The sequence below is a fragment of the Rhyacophila brunnea genome, unplaced genomic scaffold, assembly GCF_057557595.1.
Source record: "Rhyacophila brunnea isolate RB1 unplaced genomic scaffold, BYU_Rbru_1.0 scaffold_17, whole genome shotgun sequence".
Classification (NCBI taxonomy): Eukaryota; Metazoa; Arthropoda; class Insecta; order Trichoptera; family Rhyacophilidae; genus Rhyacophila; species Rhyacophila brunnea.
Genome location: NW_028232827.1, coordinates 7,670,648 through 7,697,271, shown reverse-complemented (window position 1 = coordinate 7,697,271; position 26,624 = coordinate 7,670,648). Strand labels below are relative to the sequence as shown.

General features: G+C 32.3%; 1 protein-coding gene across 2 annotated transcripts in view; it reads left to right on the top strand.

Moving 5' to 3' along the window:
* LOC147073623 (uncharacterized) overlaps positions 1–26,624 on the top strand; it is a 200,806-nt gene that overhangs the window by 110,137 nt on the left and 64,045 nt on the right. For both annotated transcript variants that reach the window (XM_085944963.1, XM_085944965.1), the window contains exon 2: positions 16,773–16,943. In XM_085944963.1, the coding sequence (XP_085801089.1) occupies positions 16,773–16,943 (171 nt within the window). The remainder of the gene's footprint in view (positions 1–16,772; positions 16,944–26,624) is intronic.

The window sequence follows — 26,624 nt, the reverse complement described above, 5'->3', positions numbered from 1 at the left end:
AAGTAGAATTGAATTCATTTTTAGTTAATTCTGTTTTGTATGGAAAGTTATTTAGAAAAATCCGTAAAAAGTAAAAGACTATTATTGGTTGCTAAGGAGGTGGTCCTGGCAACTAAATTATTAATATATACGTGCGTTACTATGGAAATCAAAATGACATTTGAGTATTCTATATTTGTTTGTTTGTTTGTTTTTTTTTTACTTCATAAATCAAGTACAAATTTGAGCATATTGAGCATAATAATTCAACAGAAAATTTAAAAACGTTGTATATAAAAAGTTCTTTTTATCTTGTAATTATTTATGCTTATTCTTGAAGAGTGTTTGCTTACTATTTTTTTATACAATGGGATCTGGACGAAAGCTTTACCAAGTTACCGATCCGGTATCCATGACGATATTTTTTACTAACGTATATTTTGGTGTCTAATTACTAAATGTTGTTCGTATCGAAACAAAGCTAAAGTATCAGGGTGACATATTACGTGAAGGCAAATCGGCGCTTTCCTGCGACACGTTCACCCTCGTCAGTCCTGGCCCGTCCATTTTCCCTTTCACAAAATACTCAGACTAATGATGCCGGTGAACCTGCGGGTCAGCATTGCAAATGGCGCTGTACAAAACGGCACCACGGCATTGAATAAGTGATCAATGAATTCTGAATTTATCATGGCAGTTTCAGAGCAAGCTCGAACTCATTAAGAATTTTTGATTAATATTAATATTTTTTTTGACCATGTCCGGATCTTAATATGAGCATAATATTGCAAAAATCAGGCAGTGACCTTTTAACTGCCCTAACTTTTGTTGATGATATTGTTGGTGAACTCTATACCGTTCGCAAAACAACAGAACATATAACTTGAAATCCATTTTATTTATATCAAATCAATTATTTTTATAAATATAAATGAAATATTCATATAAATATAAATAAAAAGGATTTCAAGTTATACACATTTATATTTTTTATAAAAATCGATGTTTTTGAAAATAGATATAAAAAATATTAAAACTATGAATTAGTCAAATATCTCTTAAGTGATGCTTAGAAAACTTAATAAACTAAATTTTAATAATAAATATGACCATAAAATATATGTAATAATAGGGTGCGGTCTGATACAACAAATTCACATTTTTTACAATTGTAAGTTTGTCTTTGGCTTAAAATAAAAAATATTTTTCTTTTTAATGTTTTCATATACATATTTATTCATTAATATAGTTGGAATTGTAAATTATCAAAAAAATGTCTCAAATTGCAAGCTTCGTATTTTTTCCGCTAGCTCTTTAAAAAAGGCTCAGTGAAGACTTCGCCTTAAGGAAAACTAAAATAAAACCATACAGACCACTTATCAGGGCCATATTGATATGTGGGTCGGAATGCTGGGCATTATCAAAAAAATATGATATAATGCCGATATCGCTTCGCTGGAAATTGGCTAATTTCAAAGCCAGACTAAAATTGATTGACTCGAAGGATTTTTTTGTTGTGCATTTACTCCAAAACAATTTTCCATGCGTGCGCCAGCGATATAGGCGACGTAGTGAAAGTGAGAAAAACAAGCGACGTGTTTATTTTATTCAAGAAGTCTTAATTATGCCAACTTAACATCGACATTTATTCATTTGGCCACAAGAACCTGACTCATCTGAACATAATATACATCAATGTCCATTTATAAAACTTTTCCCCGAGTTTTTACTATTCTTATCTTGAAGCAATCAGTAATGGAATCTCCCGAACTCAGTCAGTTTATCTCGTCTAAGTGGATTGGTTCGTGCCCGGAAAACTTTCGACCAGTGGCAGGTCGAGCCTTTAAAGCTAACGTCATGCAAAGCTCATTCATTGTCGTGAAAGCCTCGGACGATTAGATACGGAGGCAATAGTAGACAATGGTTATTTGTGAACATGTTTGCTTTGTTTTATTTCCCAAGAATATGAGGGTAGTTGTAACGTTTTACTTTCCTTGAGTATTTTATTACAGCTATTTAACGCTTTAGGACACACCTTAACACTAATTTAATCGTTTCATAACCAAGGTAAATTTTTACCTGTATAATCAATCATAGGTTAATAATTTTATATTTAATCTTTTTTAATTGCACGCTCGTTAATTACAAATTTATTCATACTACCATAGAGAATTATTGACATATCGTCTTTGAACTGTTATATTATCTAATGTGACGAGACAGAAATTTACAGGAGAGACAAAAATCTGCTTTATAAGCAAAATAATGAAAGTAGTTTTTACCGAAGTGCGGTTAAAATAGGAGGAGCTTATTAGTTCACAGTTTTAACACGTAGCCAAAAAGATCTTGTCGTACAGTAAGTTTCTGAATAGCTGGAGTTATATAAATTACATATACTGGGGAGCTCGTCACTATCGAGTGTTTGTAATAACTCCGGTGTAACGACTAGGTTCATTTGAGATATGACGTATTTAGGAGATGTCTTCTTTATAATTAGGAGTAATTTAAGTCTATATGCAGGCAATTGAATGAGTTAGATAAGTAGGTTTTTCAGTTCTTGTCTCTTTAGTGGAAGCCAGCGGCAAACAAATTTTAAAAATAGCCGATATACTGGATTATTTTTTTGGTTAGGTTAGATCTGGTCGGCAAACTCATTAGTCAATAGAGCCAAATATCAACAGTACAACGATTGAGATTTATTTTGAGAGCCAAATTTCTTAAACTTAAATTATATACGTAGGTAGTAAGTATGTACACTGTTTATTTACTTAATAAACTTTAGTAAAAGTTTTAAGTCTTAATTAAATTATAGGTAGGTACACCGAATAAAACTGAAAATCATACGTAATAATGATCTTATTTATTAATAAAAATTAAATTGTAAATTAGGTATCCATAAAATTGAATCATGATAATGACTGACAAACACTCAATGTGAATAATGGCCTTGCATCCATAGATAATATCTTGCATCTCCTTGTAAAGTTTGAGTAAGTCAGGTTCGTATGTTGTTGATTTAATTTTAAGCACGATTCCAGGTTCTCATCAATAAATCGATTTTTCAATTTACTCTTGATTTCCTCTCCTGGAAATCTTTTTTCTAACCACAAAACTTGCAATATTAACATTGTTGAAGGATTTTATTCATTACCTAATTAAATATAGAACTTGATTTTTTTTTGACTCTTCTCCTCAACTGCTTTCTTCCTTGCATCATCGACAGAATATTTAGTGCGAAATGACGCGTTTTTAGTTGTAGTATCTCTCTTTTCCCGACACATATTACAGGTCGGTAAGCCATTTAAGTTTTGAATAAACGCGAAAGTCTCGGTCCATCCAACTTTACATTTACGGGTATCCTCTTCCATTTTCTTTGCTTCTTCTTTGTAGCCATGTCAAATATGGCAGAGAGCATCTATGGCTGAGCCGCACTCAAGGGGCCAAAGAGCCGCATGTGGCTCGCGAGCCGCGGTTTGCCGACCACTGGGTTAGGTTATCGTTCTTGAATTCATAAATTTTGCGAAATCGGTTATGAAAATTGTCTCTGTTCCCGCCTGGCCATATCAAGATAACATAGCAACCATAAAATTAAGTATATTATTGTCAGCTGTGAATTTTCCGTGAACCCTCATTTTTATTATATAAAGTAGGAAATAATGGTAATAATTCATACACAATTTATACTGTCCTTAATTTTTCATTACCCTGATTTCATTCCGTGAGACCTAAATACATAATATACAATATTTTCCCTGAATAAGCACAGTTGAGATTTTTTTTTTAAATTTCACACAGAAGGGGGTCTAAATGTTTTTCTTCATAGAAAATTTTTAGATTTTCTTAGAAAACTCAATTTTTTTAAAAGAAGAGACTGAAGAAAAAATCCTCAAAAGTTTTCGACAATCTCACAAAACCAAAATACTAATCTCGATTTCTCACGTAATAATTAATATTCTGGATTACTTATATCACAACTTCTTCCTGTATATGGAATCTAAAGTTCTTAATTATACGTTCAAATTTAAATTTATATTTTGCGTTCGAATCGTTAAAAGTAATAACCTAATGATTTGAGTCCACGCGTGTTTGTGTAAAAAAGACTTCATGAATATGTTTATTGCCTCAAAAATACGTGTGAGATAAAATTTATGAACGATCAGGTTTTACGACCGATTTAAAAGGAAGAGTTTAGATTATGTGAAATACACATATAGATAGATACTCATATAAATCAACTCCTTGATAGCTATACCTTCGTAATAAATTTCATCCCCATTAGTAATGGCTTTGCAACCCTGTCAGGTTCTCGGTGTCCACCAAAATCAGCTTCCCATATTTTGCCAAGGTTTTAAAATTATTGTACCTACAAATTCTATATCAGTGTTTTTTTGCGAGAGCCATTAATCTGTTAGATTATTTTTCTAATCTACTCCGTCGATGAAGTTTTATCTAAAGAATTTTTATTTTTATTCTGGGAAGCAATTGTCCAAGACCACTCCTAATAATAAATCCTACTTATATAATTTATATTACATGTTGTTAAATAAATACATATATTATAAATATGACCCCCACAAAGATGGGGCTGACAAGGCTCTAGTCTGGAGGCACGGGCTCAGGAAGGGGCCGGCGTGGCGAGTCGACCAGATAAGTGATATAAACACATATCTCAAATTCTCTTTAATAGTAAAAGAAGTCATCTGCGCCGCTATTTTTTTTAATAATGTTATTATTTAAAATTATGTAGTTCTACAATACAATTTTTAATCGTGCCTCGATACTCGACAACTCCATAATGAAAATGGTTGAATTAAAATATTCAAAAAAACACTAAATATACACATTAATTTTACCACGTACAACATTTAGAAAACGCTACTGTAGAGCGTCACACTGCCTTTATCTTTAGCGATAGGTAGGGGGCCCGCTTCAGGATGCGGGGGCCATGATTATTAATATATATATACGAGTATATATAGAGAAGATTTCCAGGTTTCTGAAATAAATAAAACTCCATGGCAGATTGCCATGGGAAGACAATGATAAATAATTTGAGTTACCCTATCTCTACCCGTCATGTAGTATAGACAGCTGCAATTTGTACATGGTCGCCTTCCATGGCACTATAAACGTGTCAAAATGAAAATATTTTAGTGCCACACTTCGTTGTCCAGAAACGAAGCTGTACGGGACTGATGTAGCAACCATGCACCTTGGTGTTTCCCTCGTGTCAAGCCTATCAGGCACTATTAGCGAGGGGTGCAAGACCAGTCAATGCGCTCCCCAAAGACGTAGACATTTTCAGTGACGTGCTATATATTTTGTATTCGTAATTTAATTTTTTTGTATAAAATTGTACTTATGTTTTATTATTATTATTAAATATTTTCTCTTATTCTCTCTTGTGAGGGTAATATTTGTTATAATGTAAATCTTATGTTGAGAACGTTTTGAATTTCGATTTGTTATGCTCACAATGTTTTGTTTTCTTAAATAAATAAATATATTATAATGGAACCAAGCTCTGTACTATTCCATTTAAGTCGTTTTTTGCGACCCGGGTTTCGCCGTTCGGCATCACCAAAGGTAAACACACATTGACAAGTTGGTGAGTGTACACGACGCCTGAAGATGCCGAAAGGCGAAACCCGGGTCGCAAAAAACGACTTAAATGGAATAGTACAGAGCTTGAATCCATTAGAATTTAAATTCAAATTCCATCAAGTACCTTCAGTCGATAGTATTAAAATAAATATATGGTGATAAACAACTCATTACGTGTCAGCAGATTGATCGACGATATTATATACTGTACCGCAATTACAAATTCTTTAAAATGCATTTCCGTAGTGTCGAATTATCGTACAATAAGTAAATAGTATACGGCAAAGGTTATTTCAGCGATATCTATATTTTATACAATAGTCAGCTACTCGTATGTCCATTGACGCAAATGACAGTAAGTAGCTGACTCGATTATTATATTTATTTCTAAAATTATAATGAGTAGATATTATTTTGATTGTATAAATAGCGAATAATAATTCATCGAAGAGGTCATTCGAATCTAAGTACTTGGTCTGTTACTATCTTAGTCTTTGTACTGTCAGTTTATTTATATTATTGTACCGATTGTACCCTTGTACTTATGTAACCATAAATAAACTCTCACTCCTCCATCATCACAAATAACCACGATCGTCTTTCATCACCATCGACTCTCACATCGACGACGCCTACAAATAAATAAATAAATTGCACTATATATTAGGTACAAATAATATTATAATGTTGTTTCTTCGTATTATTTATTCTATATTATTTTAGTGTAAATATGAGTACGTTTCCATTTTCTCGAGTCGTTTTAAAAGGGTATAGATGGAGTATAGGCATAGAGATATTCGATTTTCTTTATATTTGTTTATCAGGCTATTTTGATACAAATCGATTGCGGAAATGGAATAGTTCTGGAATGTTCTATCGGGCCGACTTAACGGCTTCCTCTCGAGATAAGGAATGAAATATTATGACAATTGCTGTACAGTAAATAAGGCTGAACATGGAACAGATTTATTTGGTAAAACTTTATCAGAAGATGGGCTCTTGAAGTTTTTCTATCGAGGGGCTAAAGACTAAATAATCCTGATGGAATGTATAAACAATTCAAAGTAAACTATGATTATATTGTAAATTCTATTTTTAACATTCTATATATCGTCACTGTTCTAGCAGAAGACACTAATTCGAAAAAAATGACATATTGAGTTAGTTATACCAAAATGTACCTTCTTAATAAATAAACAGTCTTTATTTTAAAGTCATCCTTTTTACGATTACTTAATAAACTCACATAATCGACCATTTCAAAAATTTTAACAATTTCAAAGTCAAATTACTCAAAACTAGTATTCTCCAGTTAGTGTGTTCTGCCAGAACAGAGACGATATTATAGTCGTATTTGTTATGGATTGGAATTATCAAAAGATATTATTAATGTATTTAATGTTGTCCTTTATTTCCACTTTATAACACAAAATCACATAACATATTTTTACTGGTATAATAATATAAGGTTGAATATTACTAGGTACACAATGTGTGTTTCTTGTTAGAAGTCCGGCTGAAGAGTGTTTTACGTATATACTGGAATACAACTAGAAAAGAACAATAAAGATGATGCAACAAACTTAAGAAATGAACAAGATTTAACATGTAAAAATAATAATGAACTCATTGTTTCAGCCAGTCGAATCCACTGGCTAACTCACTAACAGTTACAAATTTGAATGGCACATAACATATCAAAAAACAAAATTATTATTAAGCCAAGATATGAATGACATGATATACCTACAAATGAAATTTAGTTTTTTTCCGGTGTATTATTAGTAAACAACGGATACTATATAAGTCAAGTTAAAGAATTTAAGTTTGTTACGTTGCTATAAAAATAATAACCATATTATACGGGGTTACATGTAAATTGTACGTAAAACATTTCACCGTGGCACAGTTCGCCGTGAGCTTTCTATCGGAAAGAGATGACAGTATACTATACGGTCTCCAATTTTATTTGATTCAATATGAACATTAATTCAATTTTTATATCTGATTTTGGCAAAATTCATGAATTCAAGAATGCTCAACAAATAATCCAGTATATCGACTATTTTCAAAATTTATTTGCTGTTAGCTTCCTGTAAAGTGTAAACCGACAAGAACCGTGTTTTATTTAGACATGAATTTTATGTCAGTACTATACGACCCAAAGATGTTGGACGATCTTTAATATATGGCCATATATTTCCAATACAACGTTTCACGGTGAAGTGTGATATGGCGAACTGCATACGTACAAGTTTTCGGATACGATTATACGGATAGTAAAGTATATAGTATATTATGTATTATACTATTCATATGAGTTTTTTTGCCACTCGGGTTTCGCCTTTCGGCATCATCAGACACGCTCACATATAATAAATGTACAGCAGGCACAGCACATAGAAAATTGCCGATTGTATTTCAAAATAATACACTAAAAGGCTGTGAAAACACTATTAAGTACCTACCTACTCACAGTAACCGTTTTAATATAACATTTTCGTTATTCAACGAATAATTCACAAGATTTGAGAATGTAATATTCTTTTATTGAACATACATAAATCAAAAACAACCCAGAGAAATATATAACCACTAGAAAAAAATATATTTTTGAAAAAAGGGAGGCTTCTCTGAGGTGTTTTCAAATTATGTATTTTTAATAAAAGAGTGTTATTTATATTTTGAAATCTTGTGAATTATTTGTTGAATAAAAAATAGTTAATTAAATTATTAGCAAGTTAGTGTAAGTACGTTATATCTAAAAATTAGGAGTGCTCCTGACACGGGTTAATAATTATGGTAATTAACACTTTGATTTAAAATATAAAAGCCGACTGCCAAAATTAACGTAATTTGTGAAGCGCTTCAGAGAGGTGTAAAAGACTACTATTAGGTCGCAATTAAATGGGTCGCACGTAGCTTTGTTGGTAGAGTACGCGCGAGTTCGAATCCTGCTGGGGGTCGTATTTAAAAAAAATGTTTTTCTATTCAAATTTGATTTTTTCTTACATACGGCGAATATTACAAATTATAACGTCCACAACATGATATTTAAAAACAAAGAAATAGTATTAAACATTGTAAAGAAGAAATAAATATAATATTAAGTATCACAAAAACAGTATGAAAAGTAAAGTAAAAGGTAAAAAAAATATAAAAATTATAAATTATAAAGCATGGAAGCACACCGAATGAGCTAAGTGGACCCTATTTTTTTTTAATTTTTTTATAAGAAAACGCCCACCCATACTCATCCTCACTTAGGTGGAATATATCAACATCCGAAGCGATTTGGTTGAACAGAGTTATTGTCCTCCCAATTGGCATCACCAATGGCAGGTTAGTCCTGCTCCTTGGGAGAACAAACAACTGATGCTCCGGATTTCTAAGATAGTTATCAGGGAAACACAATTCAATACCAACAAGAATAGCAGAGTTCTCATTTAAACCACGTATAAGTCGAAAAAAATACGTGGCCTAGTATTGATATCTTGTAGCATTTAAACTACAGTATGTAAGCATACTTCAGAGTAGTAAAAGCCATGGGTAGTATTCATATAACCTCAAATAAAGGAGTCTCAAAAATTTCTTTTGAACTCGCTCTAATATAAGGTCATATTTCAACTGATGCGGGGCCCAGACAATCGACCCACTCTCAAGCTGGCTTCTAACTAAGGAATTATAAAGGATTTTTAATACAGTAACATTTGAAAATACCCGGGAAGTACGTAAGACGAAGCCCAACGTTTGTATAATGCCTTTTTACAAATGATAGCTATATAGCCACTAAATGACAGCTTACTGTCAAACGTGATGCCAAGATCCCTTAAGACCTGTCTGAACTGTTCCAGTGATTTAGTAGAGTAGCGAGTGATTTGGTAAAAAACCGTGTCTGAACAGACACATGTAGTCGAGTAGTTTAGTAAAATCGCCAGTCCCGTCGATCCATTTTATTCTATTATTTCGGACGAGTAGCGACCCCCACCACCTCTCACTATATACTAAACAAGCCACGAAACAAGTCTGAACAGGCGAGTTCATTAGTCGCCGACTGCCGCAGATATGGCACAGCGTCGGAGCGAAGATACTACTCGAAATAATGTAACTTATAGTTATTATACTTCAATGCGACAAACCGTCGCGAACGTGTGTTGATAGATCCGTAGATAAATGGCAATATTTCACAGAAAGCTTGTTTTTATTGAGGATAGGTAAAGAGGTACACATTATCTTATAAGTTATATTCATTTATTATTCCGTTTATTCTGTATACTCAGTATGAAGGATATTATGTTATGTCGGTAGTTAGTGTGGATGATTTGTTGATTAACGGCTTACATGCTCGTCGTAGGTCAAAATTGAGTTTTTATTGAATTTTAAAACCATGATCCTGGACACTCCTTAAACGTTGTAGATAAACTATTTATATAATTTTGAAGCCTAATTATCTTTTATAGTTGTTTTAAACATTTGATGACTGCATAAAGTATTTTTGTTACATAAAATTATAGTTTGTCAATTTATGGCTACGGCTGTATGTTGTAGCTTAACCACTGGGGAATGACAAAAGAAATGGCGTATTTCAAAAAAACACTACCTTATTCTTAGGTCAATAATTATTATAAAGCAATCATTATTCATAAGATGTTTATCACACTTAAATGGTCAACGACATAGCTTATAATGAGTATCTTTTGAATTATCTTCAAATGTGTTAATCTTGCCGATTTTTTGAATAATAAAATGGCTAATTCTTGTCAAATTTGGGATCACAGAGATTATCAATATAATTTTTTATCGTGAATATTTTACAAAAATTATCTCGTCATAAATTATACTAATGGTTTTATAAATGCGTTTAAAAATTAATAAATGTAAAAAATCTTAACACCACTGCACAGTTATGTACCGAAATATGACTATATTCTAAAACATTAGAGGGAGGGGTTTAAAATAATACTATTTTATGTAACAAAAATACTTTATGCAGTTATCAAAAATGTTTAAAATAAATATGAGGGATAATAAGGCTTCAAAATTATATAAATAGATTATCTACAACGTTTAAGGAGTGTCCAGGATCATGGTTTGAAAATACAATAAAAACTCAATTTTGACCTTCGACGAGCATGTCCCCCCTTAATACTTTGCAATATTTCACAGAAAACTTGTTGTTATGAGAGTAGGTAAATAGGTAGGTACACATTATCCTAGTGTGCATAAAGTACCTATTTATTACCTAAACAAACTACAAAAATACATAGTAAGTTACAGATGGTATTCGCGAAAGAACTCTGCCATGCATCGAATATTGGAAAAAATAATACTTGCGAGGCTTTGGTAAACGATAAACTGTGTAAACACTGTAAACGATAAATTCTAGTGGTTATTTCTCTGAAGTGTTTTCGAATTATGAAAGTTAAATTTAATTAAACTTTTAAAACGGATTATAATGAAGTTCTATTATGTAAACGACTATTCGATTAATAAAAAGTCAACGTTTGAAAACGTCTGTTAGACATAATATGAAACCGCCTCGAATGTATTTTAGAGGAAGCAGGCCGAGAATAAATTCGTATTTTAGAGAACGCATACAAAACAGTGTTGATTTAATATTATAATCACACCAGAGCGTGTGATGTTTATATCAAAATAAGCAATTAAATTTTAAGGGATGATTAATTAATTTTAGAAGCGGAAAATGTACGCAGAAGCAAATTCGTTACGCCTGAATTAGTATTCATATAACGTTAAGTCAAGTGTTTAGGATTCTAATTATGTAACAATATAATTAATACGGAATTATATCGTGGGCTGATTACACGTCGATCATCAGTACTACATAATAGAAAGACTCTGCACTACATAATAAACTAATTTGGTACCTTTACATTATATTATTGTCAAAATTAACGGGTTTCATTCGATAACCAAACGTCGTCTGTTCAACGCTTTTACAATTTTTAACAACGATTTTACAACGCGATACAATTTTACGAAAACTCAGATCATCTATTAATCTATATACTATATTGATGGTATAATTGGCAGATATTTTTACCTGATTTTTTTCCTGACCTACTTTTATTCCACCAAAAATTAACAATATTTATTTTAAATTTAGATAATCTCGGTTTCAGCGCCAGATGGAGTATGTACATAATCTCTAGTATAAAACTATCTAAACAGACTGTTTTGTGAAGGTTTATTGATAGCGTGCACATACGCGCATCTATTCTGTACACGAGGCTGCTATCGGGCTACCGAGGATCATCATCATCATCAGCCGGGGTCAATCCACTGCTGGATGAAGGCCTCCCCAAGCTTTCTCCAACTCTCTCGGTCCTGTGTCGTTCGCTGCCACGTATTTCCGCCGAACTTTACCAGTTCGTCAATCCAGCGGCTTTTAGGGCGACCCTGTGGCCGTTTCGTACCCCTTGGGTACCATTGGATGACGGCATTTGTCCAGCGGCCGTCCTTTCGGTGAGCAATGTGCCCCGCCCATCTCCATTTCAGCTGTTTGGCAACGTCTATTACATCGCGTACTCTTGTCTGCTTCCTAACCCATTCGTTTCTCTTACGGTCATTTCGCGTGATGCCCAACATGCATCTCTCCATGCCTCGCTATGTGACTTTTAGCCTTTGGACATCTCTCGTGTTGAGGGTCCACGTCTCGCAGCCATACGTGAGCACGGGTAGCACACATTGATTGAACACCCTACGCTTAAGACATCGACCGGATAGTTTATCATATTTATGAATTGAGGTATTATAATTGCTATGCATTGAAAGCCCTGCGCTTGAAATTTGATACTTCAGCGTAGGCACTGGTTCCCAACCTTTTTAGTGTCGTGAAATCCATTTGTAGTAGCTATGTAACCTGTGTACCGAGATAAACAATATAAGTTATGAAAGAGTCGTTCACTTGTCGGTTATTGTCACCACAGAACAGATAGAAGTACAAAGCCAGTCGTCACAGACCAAGGGTTTGAAGAAAGTTTGGTTTATGACTTAATGAAAGACTAGCCATGAAATGTAAGAAATACAAAGTCCCCAGAATGTCATAAAATATGACCAATATTTCGTCTACGTGATAAACTTTAAGGTGTTTAAGTTTATCACACATTTCTCCACATCTGAGTACCGTATTTTCTCACCCCAGAAGGGTGCCACTATTTTTGTGTTGCATGAATTTCACATTTTGGTGATGCGTGCTGTCTAGCAAAATTATTTATTATTATATTATTGCGTTCGAATGTATAAATAATAGGTCATGAATTTTGTGTCGCAGTACAGTGGTGAGATGGCGCACAGGCATAGGCTTGTTAATATGACTCAAAACGTGTTTAAAAGAAAAAAATCACTGTCATTCATTTTTGTTAACAAGAATATTGTAACCTAACAGAAAAAACAACTCATAAATTTAAAATGTGCTTAAAATTTTATAATAAATAGGACTTTTCGACAAGCGGACCTCAGCGTATTTTTACCGATTATATTGAAACCGATACACAGTCTGAGTTCCCTGAGCCGATACGTATTTCAAATACTAATATGGAGTTGGTTTTAGTTTCAGTTGAGTATGAAACTTTTGTCGCATACGCACGCCAAACGATCTATATAGTATTCCAAATACTAGTAATTATTTTGGAACAAGTTTATATACCTACTAAGTATTTTTTTATACTGGTAGTAAGTATACTTAGTCTTCAAAATCGATAAGTTTTCCCATTTCTTGTGTATATGCATGAGATGTTTTCAAAGGGGAATATATATTCGCACAATTGAATAGACTGTTTTCACAAAGCGCTAACAACATTTAAAAGGATGTTCGTCACATAGGAAATGGATGATATTCACAAATCAACTACAACTCTCAAATGATCGATTTGCACAAAGGGAAAAGTAGTCTTCACGTATCAATATACTATTGTAACTAATTAATCGTAAATGAACACAGACACTAAGAAAAATAGGTTTAATGATTTTATACAATATTTTGGCAAAACATAAGTACTTACCTATGCATTAGGTACCTACTTTCAGATTCAAATAATACTATAAGTACCTATTTAAAAAGTGACGTTAATTAAAACTTAGGTAATTGTACCGCATATGCCGTCATGACCTTTTTCTGTCTGCGCATAGGTTTTTCGATCCAATTATTAATAATTGTTAATTTAAAATTTGAAATGCATCATTATCACAAACTAAGATTATATTAGGTAATATTAGGTTGGGGTAGGTTAGGTTAGGTTAGGTTAGGTTAGGTTAGGTTAGGTTAGGTTAGGTTAGGTTAGGTTAGGTTAGGTTAGGTTGGATTAGGTTAGGTTTGGTTAGGTTAGGTTAGGTTAGGTTAGGTTGGGTTAGGTTAGGTTAAGTTAGATTAGGTTAGGTTAGGTTAGGTTTAGTTCAAAAAATATACTTATACAATCTCATGACGGCATCTGCGCCACATTTACCAAAATTTATATCGATGAACCGAAAAAGATATACCTAGGTGGTGTTATTTGGTTGTAGATTTACATCAAATAATAATTTTATATGAACGATAGCAGCACGAATATATACATATTTATATTACTGCGTTAAACATTAATTATATTGACACCTAACCATCATTTTTGCGATTGCCTTCTAATAAATTGTATTGCTGCTACAATTATTAGTTTGACATTTGTGAATTTCTACCTTTTCTTTGTGCGATATATTATTTATCGGTGATAACAATTTTACAAATGTGTGCAGTTGTCAAAATTGAGTGAATTTATATTTACAATGAGTGATTTATGATTTTTGTTTTGTGAAACAAACTATTTTATGTGATTTCATTTATTTATTTGTGAAATCATTTATTATGTGTGAAAACTACTTTCCAAATGTTAAAGTTATTTTTTATTGTGAATTTTGATTATTGCATTGTGCGATTAATTCCCACCCGTTTTCAAATTATGAATATTCATTAAATAAACATTAAAAAAAACTTTGATGTTTTCAAATTATTTTCTAAATTACAGACTTACCAAATCAATTGACCACCCCATATGGTATCTTATCGGGTTCGCATGTTATTCTTTCATGCCTTTACATCACAATCAACCCTCTAATTACAAACATACATCGTTGGGCAGTTGGTTCATAATAACTTCCGCCTGGAACCCCTTTCATAAAGAAAACAAGCTTCTAGCTAGACTCTATGTGCATAGCGTGCATTAATTTTCCATTTGTATTAATTTAAAATGAATGTTTACAATTCCCTGAAATTAGATTTTGTCTTGATGCAAAATAGTAATTAAGTTTTAAGGGTTGGAACTCATTGTAAACGTGGTGGAAAATACTGAAATTTATTGTAACACTACGAATGTATCTTTATTTTGGTTTTATTTGTTATTACTATAGTATAAACACTATCCGGTCGGTAGTTTCGGGAGTTAATTAACAATAATACAGATATTATTTATACTAACATATTTTAAAACGCAACATTATTTTGAAGATGATATGAATATTAATAAATTAAATAAGAGTTTTAAGAACCAGTATGTACTACTGTATTTTATTGTGCTTTATTTTATTAATTTCAATAATTATCAGATAGGTAATCGATTTTTTTAAAATGGCAACGATTCTGGTTGTGGAACGTGACATCACCTCACTAATTAAAATTTTCGCAGCTGTCATTCTATTTTCGTATTATATCTACTATATTTATTTGACATTTTGACGTTATATTATGTGTTTCGATTTAATTAAATCGACATTCAATGAATTTTGACTATAATTGTGACGACATTAATATAACAATAAATTATAACATGACATCAAACAGTATCGAAGGGTGAGGTAGGCTGTTAAAATCCGCCATAAATAGTGTACATGAAACTTTGTTAATCATACGTATTTGTTTTGTATAGAGCTAAGACTAAATTTTACATAATATGGCATTTCATAGTTGTTAAAAACCTATTAAACCCTGTCTCAACCAAACCATAATAGTTTTGGTATATTTTGGGCGATACGACAAAATCGTGTACACTTTTTCATTCATACTTATTTGTTATCGTTGGATTAAGAATACATTTATTACACATATTGTTGGTTAATTTTTTTTAAATTCATTATGCCCTGCCCAAATCAAACTATAATAAATAAAAAATATTATTATATCTATAAAATTTTCAAAGTTATATATAATTCAATTGCATAATTTTAGATATTTTATAGATAGACTAGTATTTTTTGATCATTATTTATTATGGCTTGGTTTCTCAGGGTTTAGTTGAATTTTAAAAACTAACCAAAACCGTCTGTAAATTGTAGTCTTATTTCAATGAAAACAAATACGAATGACTGACAAAGCTTAGTGTGCTGTTAACGCGCGTGTTTGAACATGTACCTAACCGTTTTTGTTCAAACACGCGCGTTAACATCATTTTACTCCCTACTTCAATTATAGTTTGTCAATTTATCGCTACGGCCGTATGTTGTAGCTTAACCACTGGGGAATGCCAAAAGAAATGGCGTATTTCAAAAAAACACTACCTTATTCTTAGGTCAATAATTATTATAAAGCAATCATTATTCGTAGGATGTTTATCACACTTGAATGGTCAAAGACATAGCTTATAATGAGTATCTTTAGAATTATCTTCAAATGTGTTAATTTTGCCCATTTTTTGAATAATAAAATGCCAAATTCTTGTCAAATTTGGGATCACAGAGATTATCAATATAATTTTTTATCGTAAATATTTCACTATAATAATGTCGACATAAATTATACTGATGGTTTTATAAATGCGTTTAAAAATTAATAAATGTAAAAAATCTTAACACCACTGCACAGTTATGTACTGAAATATGACTATATTCTAAAACATCAGAAGAGAGGTTTAAAAGAATAATATTTTATGTAATAAAAATACTTTATGCAGTCATCAAATGTTTAAAATAAACATGAAGGATAATTAGGCTTCAAAATTATATAAATAGATTATCTACAACGTTTAAGGTATGTCCAGGATCATGCTTTGAAAATAGAACAAAAGCTCCATTTTGACCTACGCTGAGCATGTCCCCCCTTAATAGCCTACCTCCACCCTTCGTCACGGAAGTCTTACGTCTTACGGAAGGAATACATTATGTCTTATAAAATTTGTAACGTGTTATTTCTCTTGATTGATCAGGTGACATGTGGAGTCCGGTCGGCGCGACTTCCGGATCCGGTGGCCAAGCGGGGACCACGTACCCCTCCGCCCGAACGAAGCACTCCGCCACCCTCGTGGGGGGCCGGGTACTCCTCCTGGGAGGGCGCAATGGCAACATACCCCTAAAGGATATGTGGAGTTACAGCCTGAGTGAGTATCACGATATTTCCGCAGTATATGTGTCCCTCAGGATTGTTTTTTTTGCTTTTTGTTCCTGCAAGTGATAGCGAGTATGTTTGGTGAGAGATTTATTGAGTTTTTTATATTCGAATGTGGGGCAATGTATCAAAGATATTCGAGCGAAATTTATTTATCGTTTGGCTTAGTGCCCGATCTTCCGAAAGTTTCCTTGTATTCTCTTCAGTTGTTATGTGAGTGGGAGTTATCGATTAAGTGTTGCTAGGCTGATAAATTATTTTATAATATTTTATTATAACTCATTGAAAATACATCTTGATTCCGTACGATGCGTTTATTTTGAAAAACCGATAAACCCATAATATTTGTAGTAAACTTCGTTTAAGGGGATGCTTATACCAAGAGAGGCACCTAGCGGAAAAATACGAAGCTCGCAATTTGAGACATTTTTTTTTGATAATTTACAATAATTTCAACTGTATTAATTAATAAATATCTTATTTAGGTATGGTCCCAATATTGAGGCTCGATTTGATATAAATAAAAAGGATTTCAAGTTATACACATTTATATTTTTATACAAATCGATGAACGAATCGAAAACAATGAATTAGTCAAAAATCTGTTTGAGGAAAAATTGAAAACTTAATAAACAAAAATTTAATAACGAATATGACCATAAAATATAATGTAATAATAACGTAACTGTGGACATAAATATGTAATAAATTCAGATTACTTTTACAATAATTGTAAGTTTATTAATTATTTACATATTTATTAATTAATACAGTTGAAATTGTAAATTATCAAAAAAATGTCTCAAATTGCAAGCTTCGTATTTTTCCGCTAGGTGTCTCTGTTGGTATAAGCATCCCCCTTAAGTATTTCAAACGGACATGTTCGGTTGTAACGTTAGTGTCTTTTTGTTTTCAAAATTAGAACAAAACGCCGATTTTCATTGGGCGATAAACCATTTATGGGATTTATTTGTTTTATTTCAATTAATCGGTTTCTGTGCTTACTTTATGGCCGTGAACATTCAATTAATATCAGATGGCAGAATACCATTTAGTCCGTGTGACGCGATTGGTATTTTGTGATATAATTGGCGGTAATACAATAGTTTATACATTCAATACATTCTAATTATTAATTTAAGTTTTATACATTTTTTGCTACCCGCGTTTCGCCTTTCGGCATCTTCATGCACTATGCGCATAAATGCACACTGAACGAATATAGATAATTACTCTCGCATGTATAATACATTAATACAATAAAATAAGGTAAAGCCCTTATTACCTACTATGTAAAGGATCAAGTATAAACACAATTTTTGAATATTTTGAAGTTTTGGTGAAAACCCACCGTAGATACAATAAATGCCCACTATTAATACATTCTATAAGCGCATTAAATAGATATTAGGTACTCGTAAACTATTGAATTAGGTAATGTGGTGAGAATTTAATAAAATTAGCTAACGAAAAATTTCACTGAATTATCCTCGCTCTAAATGAAAAACGTTGTTAAGACAATATTGTTAAGGAATAATCCACAATTGGTAAACTGAATATGGCATTGAAATGTTAGGTTTTAAGAAAGTATATTACTTAAACATAATATATTCATTCTTACATGCCAAGTTTTGTTATTTTCATTAAATAGATATTTTTAAAATTCGGACAAATTATCGCTCGGCGAAATGCTGGACAAATAACGCGTCATCCGGTCCCAATACTATTCTGCCATCTGTCATTGGAATAAATGTTCACGACCATAATATATACGTACAATTTACCGGACACGGGTTTCTATAAGTCATTAAGCTTCAAAATAGATTTCTTTCATATACGTTAGACGGGGTTTGGAAGTTATAAATCATTACAATGTTAATCATAGAATATGTAGGTACTATTTGTTAGATTTTGACCATACGTTATTATTTAAATCCTCTCTAGCATAGAGGTCGAATCTCTGATCAGGTAATCCGAGCATTAGGGATGTAAATTGATTCTTTAGGAAACCGATTTTGCGGTTTTGATTTAATGTATTTATTTCAAAAGTACCTACTAGAATCAAATCAAAATAAAGGTATTTTAATTTCATTGAACATTACCTTTGAAGGTTTTGCTGAGTATTATACGAAAATAATATTAATGCGTAACTATTTATAAATGATTTATTTATATTTTGATTTGTCAAAAAATCGTAATCAAAATCAAAAAGTCGTCAATGAGTCGAATCAATTTTTAGCCTGCCTTTTATTCAAATAAGGCTTTGAATAAAACGCCAAGTTTTTTTCTATTCTAATGCTGTTCACTTTTATTTCGTGGTAGAAAATACATTGTATTAATTAAAATAAAACACAATATTATGTAGTAATTATTTTAATCATGATCGCTTTCGTTCGTTTCAATGGGGTATCGTCAACTGATAAACACATGGCATCGGACATGGGGAAGGTTTAGATTTATTCCATTTATTCTTATCTAGGGATGCTTTATGGTGCGAATCTATCGACATGCTTTGGCACATTTTCTTTATGGACTCATTCCGTTCCAGGAATTTCGGGATCTACTGATACTGATATGGTGTCAATAACTGTAATCCTATAAGACCAGGGTTATGACGTACAGTATATGTGTCGTTAGTACGGAGTATTCTTGGGTATGGGTTCATTATCTGGAGTCCTTATGAGGTTTCCTATAAGCATGTTTTAGAGCATGTTCAGAAAAAATTTCTTCGCCATATTTATTTTAATGTGTATAATTATTTTCCTTTTGACAGTTTCTCAAACGAGTTTTTTCCGACTAACTTTCTTCAGTGCATGCTCGCCTTTCATTCTCTTGAAGCTCGCAGGTCACTTTTGCTCTTAAAGCATTTTTCCCTGCCTCATGTGGTATAGTTTCCAATCCCGATATTCTGGAAAATTTGAATTTTTATGCACCCGTCAATTACATGCGTGGTTGCAGCCATGACTTATTTTAGGTGAAAGCTATTTCCTCATGTCAGGCTCACCAGGCACCAATAGCGAGGGCTGTGTGGCTGGTCAATGCACTCACTATAAATCTATACATTTTAGCGATGCATTATGTATTTTGTTTTTAAAATTCTATTTTATTGTTTAATTTGTATTTTTCTTGAATTAATGTTGTTTTTTTTTAATTTTATTTCTTTTGCTGTGAAATTATTTTTTCTTTGGTTTTTTTTTACTAAGTTGATTTACCTGTACTTTTTATTCTAAATGTAATGTTGTAAGCGTCTTGAATTGATAATTTGTTATGTGCTTAATGTTTATTTTTTAAAATAATAAATATCTCAAACGATGGGACTGTTATCGATTAGTTTAAAAAATAAAACGTGTTAGAATCACTTAAAAAAACAAAAATATTTTTTACATCTTATTTAATTTTCACTAATATGTACAAATCTTCATTCTATTATTAGGATTTCTCGGATCAACAGTATAGAAAGCTTTTTTATGTGCTTAGAATTCAAGATTTCTACTATATCTTGCGGTAAAATGCCTGTACACCAAGTATAACCAAAGCTCTTGAATCAAGTTGTTAAGGAATACAGTTAAGTATAGCTAAACTATGGACGTTACAGCATTACAAGTCAGTAGACGTAAATGCTTTGTAAAACTAAACTGAGCGAAAGTCTGTCTACATACAATATATGTATTACATTGACAGACCCAATTCAATTGTAATCTTATTAGACCCAAGTCGTTGCCTTGAGTTGTTAGAACTAGAATTACAACTTTCAATTAATATAGAAATGCATAGTTTAAAATTAAAATATTGCATTATTGGGATGCCAATTGGGAGGGCAATAACTCTGTTTAACCAAATCGTTTCGGATGTTGATAGATTCCACCTACTTGAGGATGAATAATGGTGGACGTCGTTTTATAAATTCTTAAAATAGGATCTGCTTAGCTCATCCGGTGTACTTCCTTGTTTCTAATTTATGTATTTTTTTGTATTTACACTTTTCTACTGTTTAATAATTTAATACTGATCTATTTTTTTTTTATTTAATACTGTTTAAATAATATTTCGGTACTATTCGGTTATCAGGAATACAGCGGAAAACACATTTTTAAAATACCCGATATACTGGATTATTTGTTAGTTTGGGTTAGTTTAGGTTAGGTTAGGTTAGGTTAGGTTAGGTTAGGTTAACCTAACAAATAATCCAGTTTATCGGCTATTTTCAAAATGTGTTTTCCACTGTATTCCTGATAACCGAACAGTACCAATATTTCCTTGTTTCTAAATGTCATGTTGTGAACGTCTTAAATTAATAATTTATAATGTTTACTGTATGTAAAAAAAAGAAATTGATATTTGAATTATTTATAAAAAAGCAATTTCACAAAACCAAAGTATTGAGAATAGATGATTTTATTTTTCCTATATTATAATAGTGATTCAATAAAATTATTTGTTTTTTAATACCTACAATAATATTCATATACATGTGTAGTTGGTAAGTTTTAAAAAGACGTTACTTGCATAATATTTAAATAATAAATAAAACCTCGTTTAACGCTATTACTGTGATATTATGCAACATTATTTTGAGTCCAGTAGAGCTTTATAACTTTGCACTTTTTACTACACTGCTCATGGCCCTTACATCCTGAACCGGGCCCTCAGGATGGGACCTTTGTCGGGTCCCTCTACCTATCGCTAATAATACATTCATTTGAATTATGGAGTTGTCGAGTATCGATATGCAATTAAAATTTTCATCGTATAACCCAATGACATTAATATGGACGAAACATCTGGGAAAACAATGACACTCACTTTTTTGTCTGGTCTGCCGAATGGCATAATCTGTTCTAACACCATTACAATAAAGGTGATATTGCTATAAATTCCAGATGCTTTTTGTCGGGTCTGCCGAATGGCATAATTCATATTTTAATATCAATATCGCTCGCTCAAATGAACATTGACACTAGAAATACTGTTCTAACGCCATTACAATAAAGGTGATATTGCTATAAATTCCCGATGCGTGATATCGCATAATGGAAATTGCGTGACGTCTACTTATGTGCGAATGTCGCTATGCGCGAATTTACTTGCTAGCTACTGTACTGAGTGCATTGTCCATTAATAATATCATTGGTATAACCACATTTAAACAATGACATCATTGTGACTTTTTTTACTATTAAAGCAAATTTTTGATTTGTGTTTATCTCACTTAACTGGTCGACTCGCCTCGCCGGCCCCCTCCTGAGCCCGGGCTCCTAGCCTAGAGGCCTGTCAACCCCTGACATGACACTGATACACCTCTTTGCCTGATTACCTCGCATAAAATTAGATCAAATAATATTCACTTGTATTAATATATTATGTAATAATAAATAAATAAATAGATGATATTATACGTTAACAAACATGTTTATAATAATATATTATATCATTTTCATCCTAGAGCCGAAAGAGTGAAAAGTTATGAAGTGGCAACTCTAGTTGAAAATCGAACATGCCGCTGTAATATGGACCCAATGGCTCAGTTGAAAACGTACGCACAGCTTAAAAACGCAATCTCGCGTGAAAAATAAAGACTACAGGGGTGGAAAAATAAGGACTATAGGGGCAGAAAAATTAGGACTTCGAGCGGAAAAGTTTCGCTGCTGCTCTACTCTTTTAGGAAAAACGGTTAGCAGAGTTTATATTTAAAAAAGGTAATGTGATGCTTTTGTTAAAATCTCGAATAGGTAGGTACCTATGTGTCGCCATTATCGTCGAATTTTACGCGAAGGTATGTCTATATTTTTTCGTTATTATTATACGTTTAGTACGCAGAAAGTACACAGAAAAAATACTAATTTGGTTGATGATTTAATAATTGAAGACGTACCGTACTGTACTTATGAAAGGGGTATATTATAATTATGGAAAAACAAAATTTTACAGCAGAGAGAAAAAAACATTTAGTGAAATAATCAACAAGAATTTCGGAATTTTATACTTTCATTTTTAATCATAAATATCTATACATTATAATAAGAATTTCAGTATTTTCTGTTTACATAAGTGTTTTTTCTCTCTTTTGAAAACAAATAGTTTTTGAATTATAATGGATTTAAGTTTTGTACTACATATTCCATTTGAGTCGTTTTTTGCGACCCGGGTTTTGCCTTCCGGCATCTTCAGGCGCTGTGTATACTCATCAAAGGCAAACACGCACTGACAACGAACACTCTAAACTCTAACTTATATAATACGTCAATACAATAAAGTAGGTGAAAACTCAATTACCTACCTATCAAGCCAAGGGTCAAAATAAAAAAAACATAACAAACAAATTATGAATAGTGTTGAAGAAGTTGAAGGAAAAAACGCCCTTGATACACTCGATAAGCATATTATAATAAATCGTCAAAACCTAATAATAGATCATTAGTACTTTAAAAAATACTACACTCAAGAGGTGTAAAATCGTACATTCTAGGAACAATGGTAACGTATTGGAAATTAGTGGAGTTAACTAATGAGATAACTAATGATATAGTTTTTACATATATTTGTAAACATTTTATAAGGATACCTTCAATCTATGTTTTCAAATCATTCATATATTTAGGCTTATTTTCGTATGTACCTAGCTTAATTTAAACGTACCAATATGGATAGATGCATGTTGGGCATAGCGCACTGGGATCTAAAAATAGGTAAATAGTTAAGGGAGCAAAAAAATAATCTCTGCTCTTTAAACTGATGCGTAGTTTTTTATTATCGTCGCGCAATAGGCTCTTTGCGCAGTAAAAGAATATGATGTTAACGATGAGTGCAATGAGTGGCCAAAAAAGTACAATAATATTATTAAGTATTGTTATGGTATTCATATATTATTTTATAGTTCAGTTGATTTCTGACATGTGAAAAGGCAGGGTATTAGAATGACATATTATACTATTCCTACAAAGCTTATGAAATGTTCAGGATTTCCAAATATATCCTAAATTCTTTATTTTTATCGTTATACGGTGCTTGAGACTTTAAGTCGAATTAATTCGTTATGTATTTGAATGGAATGAAATAAATTTATCAAGAAATAAGATTGGGACAATTTATTTAAAACTGCGTGACTGTAAATCAGTAAAAACTTTTCTTGTGAAGCGATGGGTGCATATTTTGTTAAACGTCTCTGGAACCCGCTAAGTCACTTGACAGCTACCGACGAAGTTAGCGAGAATGTATATATAGGTATCTTGATATAGGCTTTTGATAAGAGAAAGCCTAGATTTTCTTTCTACACGTTAGAGAAGAATCCGTACATTGGCGACCATTATCATAGTTATAATTATTGGGAAACTTTTTTATTTTATTTATCTCTTTTTTTCCTGCTACATTATTAGATATTCGCAAAAAAATTAGATACACCTGCGCATCTATTTTATACACAAGGCTGCTTTCGGTCCGCTACGGCAGCTAAATAGGGTAGGAAAGTATCGAATCATTAACACTTATTGTTATAATTACAATAATTTAGTTATAATCGTTACAATAAGTGCCATGTTTTAACAGCACCTCTCTTCCCTGTGATAAATTTTAGACCGAGATAGACAGTTTCGACAGTTCAGAAGGTTAACTTATTGTAATTGTTACAATAAGTGTTAATAATTCGAGACTTTTCTACCCTATTTAGCTGCCGTAGCGGACCGAAAACAGGCTTGTGTGTAGAATAGACACGCGGCACATCTATTGTATATACAAGACTGCTATCGGCAGCTATCGAGGGTAGTTTTTCATATGTTTGTATCGAAGTATTATAATTGTTACGATAAGTTAGCCGTCTAAACAGTAAATACTGTCTATCTCGCTCTAAAATTTAGCACACCCAAGAGAGGTGCTGTTAAAACATAGCACTTATTGTAACAATTACAACTAACTTATTTTAATTGTTTCAATAAGTGATAATACTTGGATACTTTCCTACCTTAGGTAGCGGCCGAAAGCAATCTTGCAGTCGCAGGTCAGATAAATGGTTGAAACTGATCTGCGATGGGTTCATGCATGGTTGATTTAAATGCTTTCAAATAAATTGAGGATTTGGACAGAATAGTTACGTAGAATAAACAATCGCATATTTATTATTTGACTTTGATTTCAATTCAATCAATTTGGTCACTGATGCACATTCTTTCAATCCCCAGCACCCTGCATTTGGTGTTTCATATTCTCATATCATTTCGATACAAAAATATGAGAAAGTACCCTCGATAGCTGCCGATACCGGCCGATAGCAGTCTTGTGTATAGAATAGATGCGCTGATATTAGTAATCTATAATAACTTACAAGACTGATGAAGAAAAATGAATATATTTTCTAGTTTATGAGTAAATTGAAGAGCATATTATTATAATATTATCAAGCCATTCCAAAAAGATTTCCACTTTAATCTAATCCGATGTATACTTTGATAAAGCATCTATTTTTTCGATTCTGTACTAGTTTGCCCTTATGACAGTATTATAAGATTTCATTTTCATATGGCAACATAATATGTAAGTAGATTAATAAATACATCTTAATGATTATCATTTACCACTTATTTTGATATTGAATGTAGTTATAGCTCAAATATGAAGTAGACAGACGGATTAAATTCCTAAGTATTTAAGAAACTGTAACATCACTTGACATCACAGAACGTTGAAAGTTAACACAGCCATACTAGAAAAATAAAACTTCAAAATGGAAATGTGTCGGCGCTAATATCTTCATTAAGTATGTACATATTAACATAATATTATAGTCTATTCACCCTGCTCATTGAGAATTCGAGGCACACCACTGATGCGAGCTGACTTAAGTAGAGTGTAAAGTCGAAGGAGTTAGTGGGATTAGAGTGGCGTCTGGCGTCATTATGGCGGGACTACTGGGACCCCCCTTTTCGATACTTTTCATTTCCACTGGGTTCAATATTTTTATCTTTTTAATTTTCTCTCAAAGTAAACATTACCATTCCCTATTCTACTAAACAGAACCCGTTTAGACACACTTAGAGCGACGTTCGCATTCATACACACATACACGCGTATTTTGGGCCATGCCATCCAACCATTGAATTTTGGGTCTCCCAATACTAACTTTCCCTTCAAAAAAACTTTTGAGCTAGTTAATTATTAATATCCATTAATTTGACATGAACAACCATTCTGTAAGGCGCAAAGCCCACAGTGCCCAGCAGTGACTTCAGTGGCCACTCAACTAAATTCAATTTAATACTGCAGAGCTCAATAACGTCCATTTTACACGCAGCGAATATAATCGCGCGATCAATGATGGGAAACGTGTATATGGGAAAAGATCACGCGTTAATATTTGCTACGTGTGACAGAGGTAGGTATGATGAGGCGGTAGAGGGGTGTATCCTTTTAGTTTGTTGCTTGAGTTTATCTTCAACCTCACGCCACTTGATATACTTTCCGAGATAATAAAAATGAATCTAGAGTTTTCGTATAGCTACGCATCTAGTTTGAAAAATTCACATCTGTCGTACGGCGTTAAATCTAATGTTTTTAGATGATGCAAATAGCTTAAAACATCTAATAAAATAGCTAGAATTTTCACTTCAGAATCACGGTATCCAGTTATCTACTGGTCTTTTATCATATTTTAATAATAAAATAATTGTTACAATATGCACTATTT